The 24,605-nt window shown below is 41.7% G+C and overlaps 1 protein-coding gene across 3 annotated transcripts in view; it reads right to left on the bottom strand.

Annotated features, from left to right (window-relative positions):
- Nucleotides 1–24,605, bottom strand: part of LOC149239757 (cytochrome c-type biogenesis ccda-like chloroplastic protein) — a 478,359-nt gene that overhangs the window by 273,359 nt on the left and 180,395 nt on the right. For all 3 annotated transcript variants that reach the window (XM_089373519.1, XM_089373517.1, XM_089373518.1), the window contains exons 5-8: nt 9,105–9,247; nt 8,892–8,977; nt 8,711–8,742; nt 8,309–8,470 (exon numbers count right to left, since the gene is read on the bottom strand). In XM_089373519.1, coding sequence (XP_089229645.1) covers nt 8,309–8,470; nt 8,711–8,742; nt 8,892–8,977; nt 9,105–9,247 — 423 coding nt within the window. The remainder of the gene's footprint in view (nt 1–8,308; nt 8,471–8,710; nt 8,743–8,891; nt 8,978–9,104; nt 9,248–24,605) is intronic.

Genomic DNA, 24,605 nt, shown 5'->3' with positions numbered 1-24,605 from the left:
GATCTGACTAGACCCCGAAGTGGCTCTGCTAACCCCTCAACATACATGTAGATCCTCCGTGCTGTGGATAGATCTGGCACCATCACTGAAACCCTCAAAAAGTCCGCAATGTAGGTCTCTGGGCTCCCTGTCTGTTTGAGCCTCGTCAGCTCAACAAAGTGTTGTTCCAGATCCCTCCGGTCAAACCTCTCCATCAATCTCCTAGTGAACTCGGCATACGTCGTCACTATGGAATGCCCGAGTGTAACCATCCCATGGAACCACCAATCTTGGGCCTCACCATCCAAATGTAATGTTGCCACCTTGATGGCCTCTGTCTCCAACATCTAGTTAAGCTGGAAATAGATGTCCAACTTCTCCACCCAAGACCTTGCCAAACTGTTTGATGAGCCATCAAACGTAGGCAAGTGAAATCTACTAGCAGTGCGGTGGGTGTCTCCATCATGATAATGCCGGTATCCTCTGTGATGGTTGTGGGGTCTACTATCCCGCTGGAGCTGAACAGAGTCTCTGAATGAGAGAGCATCCTTGAACAACTACCCATAGGCCTGGTACTCCGCCAAATAATCGCCCATATGACCAGGCTCTGCCTCCTGCTATGCTCCGGCCCCCGTATCTGCTCCTAGGAAAGTGAGCATGGTAGAGCGTATAGGGGCATGTGAGGCCACCTGCTGAGTAGTATCACGCTGAGTGGCACCCTGCTTTGGCAAATGGTGAGATGCACCTGATCCCTCTCCAACCTGGAAAACTTGTGGGCTCTCACGCTGTCTTGCCTCCACTGCCGTGAATCTCTGCCCCATCACCTCGATATGCCTCGACAGATCCTGCACTGCTTTGAGGAGCATGTCTGTAAATTTCTTCCTGTCATCATCTGCCATCGGATCCTCCTGCTCTGCGTCCACCACAGGCTCCTCCTGTCCTACGTCCACGACAGGCTCCTCCTGTCCTACGTCCACTACTGGAACACAGTCTCCCTCTCCGTAGGTGTTCTCCAACCTACGCCTTGTGTCTATGTATCTCCTACCTCTGTAACAAATGTAGGGCTTTTCACCCGGGGTCATAGATTGCTAGCTCCACAGGCTGAGCTAGGTCTATGCTCAGATACCACTGTAATATCCCATTTCAGAGATTTTCCCCAAAACCCCAGTAAACTCCAACCAAATACGCACAAATAATATAATAACCAGGAAACTCAAAATGATAAAAATAACAGTGGTGTAACATATAATAATATAAGCATGAAATATAAGCAGATACTTGAGAAATGCAGAGAGAAATGCTAAGCCATTTTATTATACTGAGTAATGGAATGAGTACAAGAGGTGATCAGAAGGATGGCACCAGGCAAGTGAAGAAATACACTCAGAATAACAAAGGCATCGCCGCTGCGTGGATGTTGCTGGAAAACTGTCGTGCTGTTGCTACTGCTGGAAATCAAATGTGGATTTGGCGTTGTTCCCCTCCTCGGAAAATGCTGAAACTTTGGAATCTGCCCCTACTCAGAAAACCCAGAAAGCTTTTCTGAAATGGCCAAACCCTGAAAATCGCCCCCTTGGGGAATCACGCAATCCCTCAAGGCCCTGCGCTGCCACTGAGTAGAATCATTCAAAATACTGCCTAAAACTCTACCAAACCACTCCAATATGCAAGAGTTGATCCCTTGCTCAATATCCCAGCTCAACTCCTCCACAAATCCTCAACCCGGAACTTCTCCCAAAAGAACTGTGTCCCTCTCTCTCAAGACTGCGCAGTCTTCCAATGCTCAGCTCCACCTCAATGCGAAAGATCAAAACTACTGCAAAAAGACTGTTGAAAATACCTTGCCCGAGTAGGCACTTGAAGTCCCACGGGGCTAAGGGTGAGATCTCCAAACAGAGACACTCAATGCACTAAACAGTGCTGCAGACAGGCTAAACAGCCAACGTGCTCCAAGTCGAAGTGACTAGCTCAAATGCTCATAATCGAATGACAAAATGAGGGGGCTCCTCTCTCCTTTATAACATTGGCCTCTCCCAATCCCGAGGCTCACCTCCTCCAACGTAATCCCCTCTTGCCACGTGTTCCTTTTCCATCTGCGCAATCCCTCCAAGTGTCTGCGTGGACCCCATCTCTGCGTGGTCCTTTGACCCCCCCCCTTGGTTCCCCTTTAAGTCACAACATTGTGCTACTAGGAAGTGACTTTTATTCTAAAAGTGAGTTATGTCCCCTTTTCCTCACCTTTTTATTTACAAATAACTGTAGAAGGCAAAAATTGAGCAAAATCGAATATTCTAATTAGCCATGGCTAATTAGGAATATTACAAGTAAAATGTTCTTCCTGCATAAAAGATTGAAACATATCAAAATCGGGCTTAAATATTGGAATAAGAATGAGTTTGGCAACATTTTTGAAGCCAAAAAAGTTGTTGAAAGGAAGCTACATGAAATTAATCAGATCCTCATTACAGATGGCTTCAGCAAGGAATGAAAGGAACAAGCTGACAACCATCAACAGGAATGGGAAGAATTATGCAAACAAGAGGAAATATTTTGGAAACAGAAATCAAGAGTAGAATGATTAAAAGGAGAAAGGAACACAAGGTTTTTTCACAAATCTACCATGGATCACAGGTCTCATAACATGATCTCAAAAATCAAGGATTCTCAAGGAAATCAACTCAATACCCATAAAGAAATAGAAGCTGCGCTGGTTCAACATTTCCAAGGCATAGTAGAGGAACCTCTCTTAGACAGATCACACTTCATCAATGACTTCACAAAGCACATTCCTAAGCTTGTGACAAGAGAAGACAATTATAATCTAAACAGGCCTGTGAATGAAGAGGAGGTCAACGAAGTCATCAAAGAAATGCAAAATGGGAAGGCGCCAGGTCCGATGGTTTTAATGTTGACTTCTTTAAAGCATGTTGGGGAATAGTCAAGCAGGATATCCTCGATGTGGTGGAGGACTCTAGGAAAAATAGAACTGTTTTGAAGGCGCTCAATACCTCTTTCATATCCTTGATTCCAAAACAGGATAATGCTATGACACCAGACAGATTCAGACCAATAGCATTATGCAATGTGGTGTACAAAATAATTTCCAAAATAATTGCCAACAGGCTTAAACCCCTTCTACCAACTCTCGTATCTGAGGAGCAAACTGGGTATGTGGAAGGCAGACAAATTCTCAACAATATCATTCAAGCACACGAGGTGGTTCACTCACTTATAAGCAATAGGCAGGCAGGAATGATTATGCAACTTGACCTAGAAAAGGCTTATGATAAGCTAAATTGGGCCTACATAAGGAAAGTTCTTATAGCATATGGATTTGACCATAACTGGGTAAGATGGGTAATGGCCCTTGTAACTACCTCTAGTTTTTCAATCCTATTAAATGGTTCACCATCCAAGCCCTTTAATCCTTTGAGAGGTCTCAGACAAGGAGATCCTCTCTCACCCTTCCTCTTTATTCTCATGATGGAAGGGCTAGGCCAAGCTATCAAGTCTGCCAAAGCAGAAGGCAAAATCCAGGGTCTCAAACTCACCATGAATGGAAATGCTTTGACCCATCAACAATTTGTGGATGATACTATGCTATAGGGTACACCTACGGTCAGGGAAGCTCTAGCCTACAAACAAATCCTGAAAGACTTTGCAATGGCTACGGGCACAGAGGTAAGCCTCTCCAAATCAAAGATTTTCTTTTTTAATACTGACATTGCTATTCAGAGAAATATATCCAGAATTCTAGGCTTTCAAAGAGATATGCTACCATCCAAATATTTGGGAGTACCGCTAACAGACAAACCTCTGAGCAAGACGGTCTGGGAGCCTGTGATTAATAAGCTACAGGACAAAATACGGAAATGGACAAGTAGGTCTTTGAACTTAGTAGGACGACTAGTGCTCACAAAAGTTGTCCTACAAACTGTCCCCATCTTTATGTTTTCAGCCCTTCCAGCTCCTAAAGGAGTCATGCAACTATGCAGAAATATCCAAAGAGATTTTCTTTGGGGTAAAGGGGAAGAGAAAAAAAATGGGCCTTGGTAGCCTGGGAAAAAATTTGTAAACCTAAGACACATGGAGGTTTGGGACTGGATGATCCTGAGGTGCTAAACAAAGTTTTGGGGGCAAAACTATGGTGGAGATGGCTAAAAGATTCAGCTTCCCCTTGGGCCCAAATTTGGAAACAGAAATATGCAAACAATTGGCAAGACAGGGATCACATTAGAATGTTTGGGATCATCAAAGGCTCCCACATTTGGAACAAAGCTTGGGAGAATAGAGCCATTGTTCAAAAACACAGTTTCTGGGAAATTAGAGATGGAAACCTTGCATGGTTTTGGGAGGATAAGTGGCAACAGGAACCTAAATTGTTAAGAGAAGAATTTGCAAATCTCAAGAACGATACTGACAACAAAAGGTTACTCAGAGTAAATGAATTCTGGGATCAGGAAAATAGCGAGGGAAAATGGAGGATATGGAAGAACCTGGTTTATAGTGATAACTCCCCCTTGAAGGCACAGGTAGAAGCTCTAACAGCCATCCTGGAACAGAGGAAGATTTTGGTATCAGCAGATTCAGACCAGCTGAGATGGGGCAATAACAATGAAGGCACCTTTAACCTCAAAGAGGCCAAGCGCATAGCCCTTGGGCTTGACTTTACAAACCCTGATGGGGTATGGAAGGACCTATGGCAGAACCAAAGCTGGATGAAAATCAAACTATTCATGTGGTTAGTGCAGCATAGAAAAATTCTAACCTAGGAAAACCTTAGGAAAAGAGGGGTATCTGGTCCATCTAAATGCCAGCTATGTGAATTACAAGAAGAAACTATGGATCACCTTCTCAACCTCTGCCCATTCACATCCACATTGTGGAATTGGATTGCTTCAATATTCAGACAAACAGACAGGGACATGGGTAGCATTACCAGCACCTTAAAGAAGTGGAGGAAAAATTTCTCTGATAATGAAACAGTCAACAAAGCTTGGGCTTTAGCTCCAAGCTTTCTAATCTGGGATGTCTAGAAAGAACGCAACAACAGAATATTCAAAAATAGGAAAGGTTCTTCCCAGAGCATCATGGCACAGATTTTAAGACAGCTCAATGAGACGGTAGGAACCCTCATTAAAAACCCCCCTGAGAACAACCCTACAGATACTGATGTGCAGATACTACTACAGTTGGGTCTGCAGGGGCTTATCCCACAGGGCAAAAACAAAAATGCAAATCATATAATTGTTGATAAGGATTTCTGGCAACCTCCCCCTCAAGGTTTTATGAAATGCAATATAGATGGGGCCTCAAAAGGAAACCCGAGCATGGTTGGTTATGGAGGAGTGATAAGGGATGAAAAGGGGTGTATAGAAATCATCTTTCATAGTAATTTGGGGAAAGCCACAAACAATATGGCAGAGCTCATGGCCCTTGAGCAATGCTTAGAAATCCTGAGGGACTCAAATCTTCATAACATTATAATTGAAGTTGATTCCAAATTGATTATCAATTCGGTCAAGAAAATTTGCTATGGCTCAGCTCTGGAAAAAGTTTCGAGACATTGGAGGCTTCTGCAAGTCTATCAAAGGATTCAATCCCACCTGCAGAACATGAGAACCCTGAGTTTCACTCATGTGCGTCAAACAGTCAACAAATTAGCAGACATCTTAGCTAATGAAGGAGTACTCTGTGGTAAAAGAAACAAAAAATGGATAGAGACCCCCCAGGGTAGATTGAGGGAAGAGTGTCTCAAATAGGCGAATGTGGACCGGGAGCTCTATCAGAGCAGGGGATGCTAGCAAGTTGTAGACTTCAAGAAATAGTTGAATTTTAGTCCACATGAAGCAGTAGTTCAAGGATAATTATGATAAGAATCTCTGGTCCTTAGGCCGGAATATGTGCCCAGAACTCTTCAAACACAAGGTTCTCGGGTGGGTTTCGATTGACAGCACAAGTATTTACATGAATTTGAATTATACAACAGATCGCCTTTTCATTGGCTATGCAGGGAGCTTGGTTAAAGTGCGAGCAGATAGGAGAAATAGCAGCAATCTTATCAATTTCGCATGGCAAATAGCAAGGTGGTTATCAAGCCAAACGGACCCAAAATCAACTTTAACGGTAGCTTTATTAGACTTCGGGTCCGGAAGCAGTGTTAAACATCGAGCAAGTTACTCAAACCGGTGAGAATCGCTTGCATCTGGTGGATTTCGAGCGGATTTCAACCAAATCGGACCCGAAAATTTTATAGAGCGGTCTCTAAATGCTTATCGAGTTTGATTCAAGAGTTAAAGGCTGAGCTTGCTAGCGTTCCGATATTGTTCTTGACCGTCAGATCTCCGATGACAGATCGAATGGTCTTGGTGTTTGATTATCCTTTGCGGTTTGAATGTCATGTTTTGTGGGCCCGGAGCCCAGACAGTGGGCCTTAGGCTCGATTTCCTAGGCTATAGGTGGCCCACATCTCATGTGTACATTTTTTAATATGCTTTTATTATCTATTTGAATAGAAGGTCCGACGCTTAATTCAGCAAAAAAAATCTAACTGTGGGTGTAACTTCTAGAAGAAAATGAGGATCAAGCTAAATGATCTTAGCGATTGATTAGCTTTTAATCTAGGCCGTTGAATGTCAACGAGAAGATTATTTAAGGGAGTTTGAGGATCATTTGGAAAACACATTGAGAGAGATTAAGAGATCGAATTTCTGAAGTGAAAAGTTCTCAGGAGGAAATTTGATTGAGGAGATTTCTTGCAGTTGAGGGGCAGGGATAGTTGGGGTTGGAGGATCTTCTCTCGGACCCCGAATACTCAACAAAGAGGCAGAGAAGTACCATTGGAGGCAGCATAGACCCAGGAAGGACTGACACTGGGCCAAGAGGGCCCACGTAGTGCTTGACGCAGAGCCAGAAGGGCCAGCACAGAGGCAAAGCTGTCTTCCAACAAAAGTTCGAAACTTGTCAGGGAGATGCTAGATCAGCCAGGAGGGTTTACTTCAAAGCTCCAAGGGGCAAGGAAACCTAGTGCAGAGCTGACACAGATCCTCAAAGAGCTCCATTCAGGCCCACGCAGTTACTGCGAAGGGGCAGCATAGTTATAGCTGGGGATAGTCATTTCAGCTGTCGAATCAGCCAAGATTTAGTTGGTGAAGTGAGGTAATCTCACTAAGTTTTCTACAAGTGTCTTTTTCTCTGAAACTGGATTGTCGGAAGAGCATCCAAATTTGTATTCAGAACTATTGCTTAATAATAATAAACCCTTAGAACTGTTGCACCGGTTTTCCCGCATTGGGTTTTCACAAGGACATTTGTCCAAAAATAACGATGTCATTGTGTTGTATTTTCTTTTTTGCTCAGTCTCTCGTTTCCGCATAATATTTAATTAAGTGAAGGCTGCAGTGTATATATTACGATACTTGTCGTAGGAAACTGCACGTAATTTGTTTAAATGAATTTAACAAATAGGAGTAATATCATCAGTTGCTGCAGTAGGGATTCCGGTTGAGGAATTTTCACATGCAATGTTGACCACAGATGAGGAACCATTGAGGAAATAGCCACCTTAAATAATATTTTAGCATTACACTGAAAAAGCTACTGCAGTAAAATATCTTATTCTCAGAAAAGTGGTAATTAGAAGGGATTTGTAGTTATCCCAAAATTTAAATTTCCAGGTTGGAAGAACAAGAATGTTATGAAATACTATGTTTGGTGTTAGTGAGGGTGCTTGACATTTAAGACTAGAGGAGATGTTGGCATGAGAAAATTGTTTAAATAGAAAACAATTGGACTGAGTCCACCAAGTTCTCACTTCACTCGAGTTAAGTCCACTTGTTACTCTACTGAGATGACTCCATCAAGATGATCCTACCAGGTGTGAAGCAAGGCAATTCCACTAAGCCATGAATCCTAACAACAACTCGTGGCAATAGTCAATATAGTCAGAAGAAAACATTGTACTTTCATGCAAAGACAAGATAGTTTCACCTTGATTAACGGTTGAGCTTGGTAGTTGGATGAAAGTTAGTCAAGTGTTGAATAAGGAAAGTATAAAAGGAGAGACTGATAGTAAATTTGTAAAAGTTGTTGGGCACTGCAAAGTAACTGCCTAGTATTCTCTCAAGCAGTCAATTTGGAATATAATAAAAGGCATTCATTTGCAAGTACAATCATAATGTTTACGTTATTGTGTGCTTTTTGTACCGTTCTCTTTATTTACCATCATGTACAACTACTGATTAAATCATTAAAGTAATGGAATAAACACTCTTACAAGTGAGACAAAAAAGAAAAAGAAAGCAGCTATCAAGATGTCAGAATAGCCTACCTCTAATAGGTTTAAACCCATAATAATTGCTATTCCAGAAGCAGCAACTGGAAGCCCCTGTCCAATTTGCCCATATGCCTTTCCAGCAAATGATGCCGCAATACCAAGAACAGCCAATGTTGTTGCAAGCCCAGCTGAAAAGGCCACTGAATCAACAACAACCTGTTTATAGAAACAAAGTATTATAATTTCCTGAAACAATGGATTTCTATAGGATTTGAACATTGTGTTACATCATAGTTAATGTACAAGAAAATGCCTGTTTCTTTTTCTAAACATACCCAAAAACAGTTGATCCATGAGAAAAAAAGATACAGTTAGATTGAAAAAAAAATAGCTACCAAAAAATGCAAGCAAAGCTAGAACATGGAAACAGGAAACTCTAAAAGACCAATAATTCACCTGCAAACGCCCTTTCCCAGACCCAAAGGCCCCTGCAAAACCTCCAACGATTGCTTCATATAAGGAAGATTGTCAAAACAAACAAGAAGACAGTGCATACAAATAAATACTGTGAAATTGGTCATGAAAACAAGTTCACAAACTTCTGCAATACACTAGTGTTTTTATAACCATTACATACCAATGTAACCAAGCGTCAGTGGTAATACACTAAGTGTGCATGGAGATAGACTTGTCACGAGGCCTGCACCAAAGATAACTACCACACTGCAAACCAAAAGAAGCAAAATTAAATATTGAGAATAACCAAAGGGATAGGAACATCTTAGAAACTGAATGGCAACTTAGTAATGTGGGGAGAAAAAGATTGGAACAAAACACACAAACTGCAGACCTGGTTGGACTGAGAGAAGATAACTCTATTTGAACAGCTTCATTTGCCTGCTGGCCAGATGTGTACAAAACGTTGCCTAGCCAATCACCAATGGAAGTCAAATCTGCCAAAAATGCAGCTGATTTTACTGTTTGAGGCTCTGTCTGAACAACAGGAAAAAATACAAAAAAGATTCAATGTTTTGGCATGGTTAAACTTCTGAACCCATTCTATTTCTCACATTATTGTGTTATTTAACAGAAATCCAACAACCAAAAGCAATACAAAATAGTAGAAGAATAGAAAGAGAAGTTCACCTATCAAAAAGATAGTCACCACTTAAGTCATCTGAGCATGGTAATACCTTGATCATTGTGTTTCATTTTCTACTTATGTTACTGTATTCATTAGTTTCCATTATGCTTTTAGAGATTTGATAATGCGTAGTTATCTCACAGTGGCATTCGGTTTTGAGAGTTTGCTCTAGATAGGGAAAGTTTTAGTAGATTTTCCAATAAATCTCTAAGATCTCTTTATCATTGTATATTTTTTAACCCATGTGGATCCAATGTGTATTTGAGGTTGTGTAAAAACATATCTTGGATCAAGCCTCAAACGTGAGGGGAAATTCTTGGACGAATCATCTCACTCTTGAGCAAGTTCATTGAAGAACCCACATTTGTCATCTCCCAAGGCCTCATCTTACGATTTTGTATTGCAGGGATCCTTTACTTTTAGCTTGTGTTTCAAAATCCATTTTCATTTAAAATGATTTGTCTCAATTTCTTGTGCTAATAATGATTTTATTTTGCTAGTGAAGAGCATGTTGGAAATTAGGCAAGGAAAGGAGTTTTGCTCCAATCCCCTAGTCTAAATTTTATAGAATATTTGTAGATTAGCTGCTAACATTCCTTTTTACTTGACACTAAGTTTGAGTGTGAGTTTTGCATAAAATTCAGATTTATTTACGGACTATGCTCACCTTTTGTGTTGAAAGGATTGAGGAAGCTAAAGTTTGAAACTCTAACCATTTGTTGAAGGATCTCAAGAGCATTTGAGCATTGACTTCAAGGAGGCCATGGACATTTTGGGACAGCAGTAAATTAGCTTGTCAATGGCCCTTTTGGTCCTTGTAGTTTTCGGATTTCAAGTATTGTCCATTGGCCATTGTGGTTGCCACTTCTTGGAAGGAGACACTAGTTCCTAAAGATCTCTATCTTGTAAATTTCTCCTTCTGCTTTGGGGCAGCCCATTAAGGGGCCTTCTACTCATTGTAGAAAAGCTAATAAAGGATCTATTTTTCTTGTGGGAACTTGGGTTTTACCCATAGCATTCCTTCTCTCCATCTAGGGAGAGAAATATGTGGGTGGATTAACTTTTGCATTCTCTTGGTTTCTGTTTTAATTGCATGCTTAAAATTTACACAACCTCACTCATCACATTTTTATTTTATTTAAATAAGTTTGCTACAATTCAACTTAACAATTTGCATTCTTTATTTTATTTATTGCTTTGAGTTACAAGCACTTTACTTTGAGCAATCTATCCTTCACATGCAAGCATTTTTATTTCTAGAAAACTTTAATTTTGTTTACTAATTCATTTCCATTTAGTGTAACAAATTGTTTCATGTATACTTGAGTCCAAGCTTCATTTCTAAATACTACATTGTTATCTTGAGTATTGGAGTATTTTGTTGTCTACTTGAAACAACTTTGTTTCTCAAGCAAATTGATTACATCATTCTAATTTACTGACAAGCTAATCTCCAATTTGAAAGTTACATTTGCAATATATTGTTGAGCACCATTTCCTTACTTTGAAGCATTGCAAATTTAATATTTCTTTGGGAGAACTTACTTACATTTCATTTAAGCATTTTAGATTAGCTTGCATTTCTAATTTACCTCCAAGCATAAGCTTGGTTGATAGACATTATAAGGAAAAGACTTTCTTGGAAAATTATTCCAACTGGTACAAAGTAAGGTAAAGAGTGTGTGACCCTGCAGTTATGGAGGTGGTTTGTCCCCTTGTAGGAACGAAGGCACATGTTGGCTCATAAGACTGAGAGGAAGGGTATCGTTAATGACATTGTTGTGTCATCAACCCCTCTTTCTTACAGTCACCCCAATTTTTACCCTTTAGCAAGAGTTCAAAAGGAAGATCTCTCACTTAGATTAGGCATCTAGCTTAAAATTTACCAAGATAATTGCATCTAACCTTAGTTAAGTGCATTTCATATTAACACACTTTACTTTTCAAGCTATTTTACTTGCAAATTATTTATATACTTGTCATGATGAAAATGTTTTGAATTGATTATCTCACTTGGAAAGTACCATAATGTTCATTTTGCAAAGTGAAATTTTAGCTTGTTTCATGTTGCAAGTTATTTTATTTTCCTCCTTACATGCTTTAACATTGTGAATGATTATATTTTGAAAGCATTTCTTTGGAAGCAATTTTAAATCTTGCTAACATCTTCTTGATTGACAGGGTTACTTATGTTTCACTTTGAAACATTTCATTTTAGAGCAAGTGTTATTTATTTTAAAATAATATTGAAGGCACTGGTCTTATATGCCCATCTTTGATTTGTGTGTTGATGGTTATTGAACTATATTTTATTTCATATTGCTCATTATATTTTCTCATAATCTCAAGTAATCCAAATTAACCTTGACATCTCCTAGAAAACTCACTTCACCTTTTTAACTTAGTTTTTTATTTAGGGACCACCCCCCTTAGCTTGCCTAGGAGAGAGCTTAAACGAAGAGGGTTGGGAATAGGTGACAACCCCATCTCTTAGTTTTGCTACCAACCACACCTTGTGGGGTTAAGAAATTTTCTCACTAACTTAGGTGTGTGTGACAAGCGGCAACAACATTCTTTGGCACAGTTGTCGGGGACAAGTCTTCTTGTGCCTACAAAATCGACTAATTTTTTGTTTTTGTGTTAGTTTTAGTAGCATCGGATGTGTTCTAGCCACAAAAATTTGTGGAGAGGCTAGAATACATGATATCTCCAAAACCCATAAATCTTTTCTGGATATTCCTCCTAGAAATAACTTAATTAGATTATTAGTCAATTTTTAAATATTTCCTAAGTCTAAACTTAGGGAATATGACTAATTAATCAGAATTAATTAATTTATGGTGTGAATGTTCTAGAAACTCACATGGATTGACTTCAAGTTAATCCTAGCCATCGATTAAGATCTAATCTTGGCAGTTGAAGTCTCAACAGAGAATTATAAGAATAAGTCGATGGGGCTTGGAGAAATCACTTGAGAGGTTCGATTTCTCAGCAGGTCTATTTCCAGAGAAGCAGTAGTAAGTTTCCAGAGAGAGAGCTAAAGATCGAAGCAGTGAGAGAGTGGCACGGACAGTGAAGCCGGAGGAAGGATTCCATATCCAGTGAGTGCATTTGCAAAGAGGCAGAGGAGCCACATAGAGGTTGACGCAAAGCTGCGCGGTAGCTTTTAGAGGCAAAGTCGATTTGTTGGGAGAGTGACATTTTCAGTTCCAAAGGTCAGGAAGGAGTCTCAGAGTGCTGGAGAAGTGTCTTTCTGGTCAGCAGAAGGCAGAACGACTTCATCAGAATTTAGCAGAAGGAAATCCATCCATCCAGCTACGCAGAGCAATGCAGAGGCTAACGCAGTGCCTTAGAAGGCCGAAATTCTGAAGGCAAGTTGTGTCGGGGATTTGCCTGTGGAGTGAGGAACTTATCCTCACTAGATTTTCTTTCCAGTATTTCTCTGTAGGATTGCCAATTTCGGCAACCAGTTGTACTCAGTTTATTTCACCGCTGCATAATAATAAAACCCTCAGCTGTTACACCGGTCTTCACGAGTTGGGTTTTTCCGGGGACATTGGTCCAAAAATAACTGCCATTTTATGTGTATGTGCTAGTATTTCTTCCAGTGTTTACTTCTTCTGCAATTTATTTGTGTAGGTTGCAGTGTGCTTGATTTGGTATTTGCTGTAGCAAACAGTAAATAAATTGTTAAAATTAATTTAACAATTAGGAGAATTATTTCTAGTTGCTGCATTAGGATTCGGTTGTGGAATCTTCACATGGTATCGGAGCACAGATGATCAACTAGAGAGCTCAGTAGTGAAGGAAGAGGGAGTTTCATTGTTCATTGAGGAGCAGTAGTTAGAAACCCCAAAGGCAGTGTAGTCACCCTGGCCAATAGGTCGAATTCTTGAGGAGAAACTGATTTTTTCTGCGAGAGGGACAACAAAATTCGATCTCTCTAGATCAAGGGTTTGCAAAGGCAGAGGGAGTAGCCAATATTTTTCGTAGAGTAGATCTTTAGCTGGACGAAGCAGTTTTGTAGCAGGTTGTTAGTGCAAAGCTAGCATCGGGAGGAAGAAGAACACATACTGAGGGAAAATTTCTCTCAGGGGATCTCGAGTTTTAGATATCTAATTTTTCCAGTAGCAAATTGGAAGTAGTTGTAAGCAAATCTTCTCACTCCGGAAGCGAGTGCGAGTAGCAAATCCAGCAACCGAGCAACGGAAAAGTGGGAGATTTTCGAGTTTATTTTCTCCAGTTTTGAGATTAGCAGATTTTGCAGCTTTGCGGAGATGGTCGTACGAGATTGCTGAAGGTGATCGTGTGAGTTAGCTAGAATGTAGATTTGGGCAGTAGATTGACTTCCAGTTGCCAGAGACAGGTACCAGAGGAAGTGCGAGTTGTCTAGTGCGGGTTGCAAAGCGAAGAAAGGTCCCAGTAAGGGACAAGGCTCAAAAGGAGATAATGGGGCACCAGATCCAGGAGGAGTATGAGACTCCATTGTGCCAGATGGGCAGGATCCTTGAGGAGTCCACCTCTTGGATCAGTACCTTTCTACGGGAACCCACAGTATGCAGTAGCAAGATGGATCAGTGGCAATAGATGCAATCAGATGCCAGAGTGACAGATGCATAGTCTAGTTGCAGTCAGATACTGGACAACACAGTGCAGAGTTAGCAACAGTGTAGAGTCAGCAGCAGCGCAGATGCCTCAGTGACAGTGTAGATACTAGCAGCAGCCAGAGACTCAGGTGACAAATGTATCATATTGATCACAGTTGATTCAGTATTTAGGAGGCTTTTCAATTGCAACAACAGCAGATGGAAAGGGAGTTGTAGTGCAGATGCAGTGTTGGCAACAATTTTGCAGGGTCAGTAGCAGCACAGATGCAGCCCATATCAGAGTTGAGCAGTGGTTGGTGGATAGCAATAGCCAGACATCAACAGCGTGACAGGAGATGATGCAGAGACAGGGTGTTGCTATAGGGGGCAGTAGTACTAGGACACATTCCTCGCTAAGAGGGAGTGTTCGTTTTTGTAGCATCGAATACGTTCTGGCCACAAAATTTTGTGGATAGGCTAGAATACATGAGATTTCTGAAACCTAGAAATCGTTTCTGAAAATTCCTCCTAGAAATAATTTAATTAGATTATTAGTCAGTTTTTAAATATTTCCTAAGTCTAAACTTAGGGAATATGACTAATTAATCATAATTAATTAAGTTATGGTATGAATGTTCTAGAAACTCACACGGATAGACTTCAAGTTAATCCTAGCCATCGATTAAGGTCTAATCTTGGTCGTTAAAGTCTCAACAAAGGATTATAAGAAGAAGTCGATGCGGCTTGGACAAATCACTTGAGAGGTTTCATTTCTCCGCAGATCGATTTCCAAAGTAGCAGCAGCCAGTTGCCGGAGAGAGAGCTTGAGATCGAAGTAGTGAGAGGGGCAGGGACAGTGAAGCTGGAGGAAAGATTCCAGATCTGATGAGTGCATTTGCAAAGAGGCGGAGGAGCCACAGAGAAGCTGATGCAGAGCTGTGCAGTAGCCTCTAGAGGCAAAGTCGATTTGTTGGGAGAGACTGACGTTTTCAGTTCTAGAGGCCGGGAAAAGTCTCAGAGTGCTAGAGAATCATCTTTCTCGCTAGCAGAAGGCAGAACGACTTCATCAGAATTCAACAGAAGGCAAGTCGTCCAGCCAGCTACCTAGAGCAACGCAGAGGCTGACGCAGTGCCTAGGAAGGCCGAAATTCTGAAGGCAAGCTGTACCAGGGATTTGCTTGTGGGGTGAGGAATTTATCCTCACTAGATTTTCTTGCCAGTATTTCTCTGTAGAAATTGCCAGTTTCGGCATCCACTTGTACTCAGTTTATTTCACTGCAACATAATAATAATACCATCAGCTGTTGCACCGATTTTTCCGAGTTGGGTTTTTTTGGGGACATTGGTCCAAAAATAACTGTCATTTTATGTGTGTGTGCATTAATATTTCTTCCAATGTTTACCTCTTCCGCAGTTTATTTGTGTAGGTTACAGTGTGATTGATTCAGTATTTGCTATAACACACAATAACTAAATTGTTTAAATTAATTTAACAATTAGGAGAATTATTTCTAGTTGCTACATTAGGATTCCGGTTGTGGAATCTTCACATTTTGCATATTAGACTTTAGGATTAGATTCTTGCTCAAGTGGCGACTCCACATAATTCAAATTCTGCAAGAGTTTCTACTAGGAGGCATCTAATGTTAGTTTTTGGTAGCATCGGAAATTCTCTAGCCTTGAAAATTGGTGGAGAGACTAAGGCACATGAGTTCTAAAGAACCCAAAAACCGTTTGGTGAAATTCCACCCAGATTGTATTTTATTAAAATAATTAATATTTTTAATGGGGTTCCTAAGTCTAAACTTAGGAAAATTAAAATATTAATGGGTATTAATCAAAATATGGGTGAGAATGATCTAGAAGGCGGATCAAGTCAAGTTTTAATCTTAGCCGTTGATTAGAGACTTAATCTCGGTCGTTGAAGTCTCAATGAGAAAAGTATAGGGAGGCTTGGGGTTCAGTTAGACACACACACAGAGATTGAGGAAATCGATTTTCTCAGGAGAAAAATCGATTGGGGAGATCTTGCAGTTGAGGGGCAGGGATAGCAGCTTCCGGAGAGAGTGATTCTCAGTCGGAGATACATCAACAGAGAGAGGCAGTAAGTGATCCAAAGGCCTTGATGCAGGGCCAGAAGGGACACATAGAAGTGACGCAGAGGCAGAGAGAGAAAGTCGAAAGTCAAAGAAGAGGGTCAATTTCAGCAGCCGGAATCTGGAGTGTGAGACTGGGACGCTGAGAGTAGTGACTCTGGGCTTCTGATCGAATTGCCAACTGGGTGACACAGTGTCTGCAAGGGTTGACATTGGGACAGCATAGAGGCAACGCGAAGCTAGCGCAATGCCTGCCAGGGGCATCTCATCTAGTAGCCGGAACAGCCATAACTTTTTCTCAATGATTGTGTGAGGTAACTCAAAAAGCTTTTGTCGTTATTTCTCTCTGTAACTGAATAACCCTGTGAGGTATTCAATTATGTATTCAAATTTTGCTACTGCATAATAATAAAACCCTCAGAGTTGCTGCACCAGTTTTCCCGTATTGGGTTTTTCCGGGGACTATTGTGTCCTATGTATCTTGTTCTTTGCTCAATTTTCTGTTTCATGTAATCAAATTTTAAGTAGTGCAGGCTACAGAAGTAATTTGCTTTAGTATTTAGAGAATAACTTGATAATGTATATTAAAATCGAGTAGGTGAAGTAGATTCAGATTTGTTGTAGTGTGGTCTAATCCTTAGTCTACCGCAATGGTAAGGATAGCCCTGAATGGAGTCTCGAATGAATGGCAAGTCTTCGTCCAAAGTATATTGAGTAGGGAAATACTACCTTCATGGGAGGAGATGTGGGCAACGCTTCAACATGAGGAATTAAGGAGGGAACTAGTAAAGGTGAACCTCAATGGCAACAGTGGGAGTAGCACAAAGACCAAGGAGGAGGAGGAGAACGCAGCTCTAGCATCAAAGGGATAGCATAAGCCGAAGCGCGAGAAGGACATTTCAAAGGTGAAATGTTTCAGATGTGGCGAGATGGGCCACTTTGCATTCCAGTGTCCTTTGAAGCAAAAGGATAAGGATGAGAAACATGATCCTAAGGCTGCTTCAACAAAGATTGATGAAGATGGTTTGCCATGAGTTCCCACGCATCTCCAGGAGGGAAATGGGGCAAACACATAGAAGGGGAATTTTCTCCTAAGAGAACTTTTTTCCAAAAAGTTTGAATTTCTCACTTGCCGGGCAGCAATGTTGAGCAATGACTAAAGGAGTAAGTTCGACAGTTGGGTGCGATGGCATCGCATGGGCTCAAAGATCAGGCCAGGTTGGAAGGAGCTTCCAACTATGTCATATGGAAGACCAGAATCTTAGCTGTTATGGAGGAGTACGATCTCAAAGCCTATGTCAAGAGTGTTGTGATTGTTCCCGTTGAAAATGATCAAAGGAAAAAGTACAAGGCCGAGCAAGGGAAGGCGAAGAGGTTCATACTCGATGGAGTTTGAGATCATGTGGTCTCGCACTTTCAAGGCAAAGATACAGGCCGAGAGATGTGGGAAGTTTTGTCTTCATCGTATGAAGGTTGTTCCGAACATCGGAAGATGTACCTAGAATAGAAGTTACAACGGACATTGATGCAAAAGGGAGAAGGAGTTAACTCCTATCATCAACGTCTTCAGGACACCAGAGACCAGCTTACTGCAGTGGGGTCTACTCCTCAGTCTACTGCGATGGTAAGGATAGCCCTGAATGGAGTCTTGGATGAATGGAAAGTCTTCGTCCAAAGTATATTGGGCAGGGAAAGACTACCTTCATGGGAGGAGATGTGGGCAGCTCTTCAATAGGAGGAATTAAGGAGGGACCTAGTAAAGGTCAACCTCAATGGCAGCAGTGGGAGTGGCACGAAGACCAAGGAGGAGAATGAGAACGCAACTCTAGCTTCGAGAAGACCGCAGAAGCTAAACCGGAAGGAGGACATTTCGAAGGTGAAATGTTTCATATGTGGCGAGATGGGCCACTTTGCATCCCAGTGTCCTTTGAAGCAAAAGGATAAGGATGAGAAACATGATCCTAACGCTGCTCCAGCAAAGATTGACGAAGATGAGTTTGCCATGAGTGCCCACGCATCTCCAGGAGGGAAATGGGGCGATATTGAGCTGTAGTCAGGAGGACTACATGTGGGCAGGATCCTTGAGGAGTCCACCTCTTGGATCAATTCCTTACTACGGAAGCCCCAGATTCAATAGTAGCGAGATGGACTTAATGTCAGATGATGCAGTGGATTATTTGGAGCGATAGATGCAGTAGCCGAAGACCAGGAGCTGATCAGTTGTCATGTCCCTTCTCAAACACATTTGTAACAGGTTATCTCTACACATTTTTGCACATTTTTGGCTAAGGAAAAGGACCCAACAATTTTGACTTAGGGACTTAGGAGAAATTTCAGCTTAATTAGATTGCTAGTGGAAGGTGGGGACTATTAGTCCTTACAATTTCCTAGGCTTAAAAGGAAATCGAGAAGGGTAACCTAAAACCACTTCAGCTCAGTAGCTAGCCCTACTAAGCATGAGAGGGATCTCTCAAAGTCTTTTATTAATGATATGACTTTAAAGAAAATGAGTTTTAGGCTAGATATATATGATTGTTTGTGTGTTTATGAAAATTTGGATTTTAGGGTTTGCTGGACTAGGGTTTGGAGCCACAAATAGGTCTAGGTTGTAGGAGAGCATAAGCAAATATGGAAAGGAGCTAGATGTCAGAAGACCATAGTGTATTTAGACTATTGTCAATGTAGTATAGAAGAGAGAGTGTAGAGAAACTAATGAGCATAAGTAAACATGATTTCATTAGCTTAGGAAGACATAAACATAATTATGAAAACCAGATAAACAGAGCTTGTGAACAAGAATTCTGTGTATTTCACTGCAAGGAATCCATATAAAGAAGAGATATCATGTAGATAAAGATGTTTTAACCATTAGAAAACAAATAAAATGAATAACAAACACCATGAACTCATTGGGCTAGAGTTCCTTAAAAATAGCTGCAACTGTCTCTGTATTCGCTGAAAAGATGATTACATGCAAGCCTCCTCCACAAAAAGTTCAACCCTCTTCTCCTGAAGACAAATTATACACATAGACTCTCCTAGACTACTTGCCCATCTTCAGGAGTTGAATTCCTTGGTGGAGGAACTGACTACAAGATTCTCTCAACCAACACATGAGAGTGAGAAGGTGAAACTCAAACACTTCTTGGAGAGTTTGTTTAAGGATTTGCTTCCTTTATGAGGCCTAATAAACATCAAAAACAACCTATGATGTACATTTATTCATGCCTACATCACCTAGCCTTGAAACTAGTGCCATTACATAAAGAGGTTTGACTTTGACTACGTCAAACTAGAAACTAGAAATTTTACACAGTGAAATTTACAATTTAAAACATAGAAAGTGCAAAAATGCAATGCCGACTTTGAGCTGATTTTCAGGTGCCTTCTAGAGGTCAAAATTCAAATCTGAGAAAACGGTAAACTAGACCTTCTAGTTTCTAGAGCAGTTTGAATTTTTGAATTTGGACCATGGGAAGGCCTTCAAAAATCCATTCTCCCAAGGTCACTCTAGGTGCACAGCGCCTGTCAAAAAAGGGTCTAGAATGCTAGTTTTTTGCCACTTTTTTGCACTTTTCTCCAAAACTGAGCCACCTCTATAAAATCTGAGCAAATGGGTTTTTAGAGGATGGCAATAGCTTTCCAAAAATGTAGACTTTTCCTGAAATAGATGCCTGAGGAAAAATCGCAGCGCCTCTGGAGCTGCTAATTTTCTAAATTTAGCTCCAAAATTCACAAAAAACCAAAAGTGCTCAAAATTGGCTAGGAGTTGTAAAATTATGTATGTTAAACCTTCATAGATGCTTCAACAAGCATCTCCAAGTTTCCCTCATCCTTTTGGTCCTTTTTGGCTTCTTTGAGCTTGTTTTCAAGCTACTTGACCTTGACATTGGCAATCATGTTCCGGGCCTAGTAATGATGCGCCATGTGCCTTAGCATATGATTGTCTCTATTTGCCTTCTCTAGAAGCTTCTCCAAGTGATCATTCACCCTGTTGAGCCAGTACTCATTGTCTTGATTGACCTCAAGAGAAATTTTGTCCTCTAGATCTAGCTCTTCATTCAGCAAAATGCGCTTCTCTTCTTCTTGCAATGCCTTCTTTAGCCCCTTTGTTCTTGGCCTTTCCCTCTTACTCTTCCCTTGTGTTGTCTCTTGCTCTCTGGTGAAGATTCTGCCTCCATGATGACAAAAAACCCTAGCAACAGGAAAATGAGAAAAACTAAGTGGAAAATGAAGTGATGTGAAGGTGGAGTTTGACAAAATGGTAAAGGAGGTTTGAAAGAGGTGGAAATGAACTTTGGAGAGCCAATGAAAATGAGTGGAAAAGCAATGGAGGAGTGATTTGCTTGTGAGGAAGAAAAACAGAGTTTGTAGTGAAAGTGCCCAAAAACCCTTAGGAATGAACTAGGATTTCACTTTTGGAGGTAAAATTCTGTTTTGAGGTTGATTGAGTGGTTAAAATAGTTTATCAAACATGTATATAGGTGTAACGCAACAGTTTACATGTTTAGAAACCAAGAAATAAAAATGGTCATCATCAACCTATCATTCTCCATGAGAAATTTCACTACAAAACCCTAATTGTAAAAATTGTTGGCATGAGATGATTTTGAAAAGCAAAGAAGGAAGAATAATGGTGTACTTACTTGTTGCTTGGCTTAGGAAACAATGAAATCAGGTTAACAAGCCAAAAATTTGAATTTGGGAGAGATTTGGGCGTTTTCTGGATACTCTAGCCCATGCACAACACAGTGTATCTATGCACAGCGCCAAGCCTCAAAGCGCAGCGCCTTGTCTCTATGCGCAACGCCTTGAGATTTTTTCCAATTTTGCCTAAAAAATCGACTTTTTCTCTCTTTTGGAGTGGAGATCTCGATACTCAAGAGTGAATAAGAGGTAAATGAAACAAGTTTGGGGCTTTTGAGTTTATATAGGCAAAATTATTTCTCTTTTTAAAAAGAAATGGGACCCACAAACCTTTGAAAAACTTATTTTTTCACTTTTGAAAACAGAGTCACCTTTAATGCTGAAACCTAAGCTATCTTTTCACTTTCCTGAGTATTGGAACTTTTCAAACATGAAAACATGATGAATGTGTGATAACTCACAAATCAATACCAAAGAGCTACTTGTCATGGTCTTTTCACTGCTGGATTTATTCATGAAAATGATGGACCTTGGAAACCCTAGCGACCTAATGGATGACCTGAAACTAAATGGAATGATGATGATGACTGACTTGTTTTTATTATGACACCTTCATAGAAAATGTGATAGGTGACCAGCATGAGTGAATTTTCAAAAGACTGACCTCATTTCTAGACTGACCAAATAGTGACCAAATTTTACTGTGTAAACCTAGTGACATGAAAAATTTGATTTTGATAGTCCTGACAAGCAATTATAAAAGCACATTTGATCCAGGTGATAGGCTAACAAGACTGACACTAACAGGGACCACCCAGGTGGGAATTCGAACTAGGCCATTCGAGTGGCTTGGAGAGAATTCGAAATGTTGATTGGAGGGGCCCACATGAGGCAAGGAAGGCCAACGAAGACAAAAGGAGGAGGCCCTCATTTATATCATTCATTCACCTTGCATATCGAATTTACTTGACTGTTTACTCAGCTACTTAGTCGAGTCAACTGGTTGTTCAGCCACGAATCTCTCAAGCGGGAGATTCAACCTTACCTTCAAGGGACTTCGAGTGCCCACCCTAGGAAGGCAATTCCACAAGCATTTTCAGGAGTTCCGAGGACTTTCCACAGCACCATCGCTCAACTACACGGGAAATGCGTATTTCTGGGCCACAGTGAGAACACCCAGAGGGAGATTGAGCCACCTTGGATCAGCCAATTGTCAGAGGAGCCAAGGAATCTGAAGGACAACATTGGGCCAACATTCAGTGAGAGTTTTGGAGCCAAAGAAGTCAGCAACCCAGCAGTTCGAATTCCAGGCCTGGGAGACAACACAGAGGGCTAGTTCAACAATTTCGTGGGTCTTGAGGGCAAGAGCTACAGCCCGAAAACTCATCCGGGAAGTCAGGAGATCTGTAGGAGGGATCATCTCAGCATCTTTGGACACTTCCCAAGAGGTTTTACACTCTGAATCCAGTAGGCCGCATTTTGCAGTTGTAGCTAAGGCTGGGCTCCTTGGGGGTTGAATTTCATAACTCTAAACCAGCGAAATTCCTTCATGGGTTTTGTTGGGTTTAGGCCAAGGAGTAAGGAGCTCGAATAGCATAATTTTCTGAGCACGAGAAGTAGTGATTCCAGCCCTTCGAAGTCAGCAGAAAGAGCAGTTTTCTGGGCAGCACAGTGCAGTTTAGTGCAGCAGTTGTAGTAGCCTTCAATTCAGTCATTGCTCACCTAAGTTTGGTCATGCTTATCCATTGAGACAAGCCCAGGCGCACCATTCTATTTACTATTGTATTTAACTCTTGAAGAAGTAATAAAATGGCTCAGCAATTCCTTATTTCCAGCATTTCCATGGGTGCTTAGTGTCTATTTCGTTTTTCTGTTTGTTGAACTGATTGTATGCTTGTATATCACTTGTATTCCTACTTAGGAACATTACAGTGGTATCAGAGCCTAGGTCTTGGCTCAGTTGTGGGGATTTTCTCCTATGAGAGAAGGGGACCAACAGAACATCACATACAGAAGGCAGAGGTACCAGAGCAGAGAAAGAGAGTTGGAGATTACTCCAGACATGGAGGACAAGGGGAAAGCAGTGGTAGAAGAGGAGGACATGGTGGAACCCAAGAGCAGGGAAGAGATGGCTTTCAACAGCCTCCTGAAGGCTTTGAATGACTTAGCAAAGGGCCAAAAAGAGATGCTAGAGGAGATAAAGATGCAGAACAGAGAGAGAACCACTCCTAGAGGATTTCTATTTGGGGAAACTTCTAGAGCCTCCCAGCCACTCGATCACCCCTCACCAGTAGCACAACACAAATCATCTAGTAGGCCAACTCAAGCCACACTTCCCTCTTTCATACCTGTGGCACATATCGAACCAGCAGGGGATGAAGACCCCACACAGATGGGAGAACATTTCAAAGAGTGGCAATCTATGGGTGCAGACTTCAGGGAAGCACTCTCTTTCAGAGATTTTTGCAAGCTCAAGCAGAATGAGAAGAGCAAGGGCTATGGAGGACAGGGTACACAGAGCTATGAGCTGCAGAGGACCATAGGGAGGATGTACTTCCCTACATTCGATGACACTGCCAAGTGCACTGCTAGGGCTTGGGTTGAGAAGATGGACACCTACTTCCATCTCAACCAGATGACAAAACAGGAAGCCATCAAAATGGCCACGCCGCACAAGGATGGGGAAGCCCATGACTGGTGGCTTCATGGCCTAGCCACCCTGGGGCATGCCAATGTAGATTCTTATGAGGATTTCACCAAGAGGGTGGTGGAGCGTTTTGACGAGAGGGATCTTGGAGGCCCATTTCAGGGAGTTGAATGAACAACGCCAGACAGACAACCCAAAGCAGTATATTTCAGAGTCTCTACGAGTGCCAACGATGGTTTCGGATCTATCACAGGCTCAAAGGGTATATACCTTCATGAGGGCTTACTTGAGCCCCCGCGTGGACTGGTGACGTCACACAGACCCTCCACGCTGTAGGAGGCAGTTGTGTGCACTAGAGATTTACAGGGGGGCATCCACAAGACTAGAGCACCTTTCCCTACATGGACCCCTTTTCCATAGAAGGGGCATTACACTAGACCTCCACCTCAGAGAACCACCCAAGGGTGGGGGCAGCTGGATGATGAGACATGGAAGCACCTTAGGAGGAGGAACTTGTGCTTCACTTGCAGGGAGCCCTGGGCACTAGGACATCGGTGCACTGCTAGCAAAGCACATTATGAGGTCTTTTTAGACAGTGACCAGGAGGACGAGTTGGAGCGAGAGTATGGTGTGGGAGATGGTGAGAGTCTGACAGATAGGGGACCACCACCACCACCTCCACAAGGAAGGGCATCCTTTGCCCCATCCAGGGGAGTTCTTGCTTCTTTATGTGGGGTCCCCAAATTCTTAGCATTGAGGATTAGAAGCACCATACAAGGACAGCAAGTGTCAGTCCTAGTTGCCAATGGGGCTACCCACAACTTCATAGATGCCTAGTTGGTTCAAAGGAGGGGCCTCAGAACGACTGAGTTTGAGGGCTTTTCAGTCCTAGTACCAGGTGATTGTACCATGCAGTGCACTCGGTATGTGCCTTCTTTGACAATAGTTATGGGGAACTACTTGATGACGGACCACTTCTTTGTGATCGATGTGCCAGAAACCAACGTGGTGATGGGTGTTCAATGGCTATACTCCCTTAGGCGAGTCACTACTAATTGGAAGAAACTGGAGATGGAGTTCACTGGGCTGGATGGCAAATCAGTAGTTCTCAGAGGCATGCATTCCTATCCACCCCAGACAGTCTCAGCCCACAGGATGGAGGCAGATCTGCGACATGGGGACATCACATGGGCAGTGGAGCTGAGGATTTCAGAGGTTGGGGGACAGGCCC

This window comes from Pinus tabuliformis, chromosome 8 (assembly GCF_031772625.1).
Source record: "Pinus tabuliformis cultivar Carrire ecotype Pingquan chromosome 8, CPIR1, whole genome shotgun sequence".
NCBI lineage: Eukaryota > Viridiplantae > Streptophyta > Pinopsida > Pinales > Pinaceae > Pinus > Pinus tabuliformis.
This window is presented reverse-complemented; position numbering and strand designations above follow the sequence as displayed.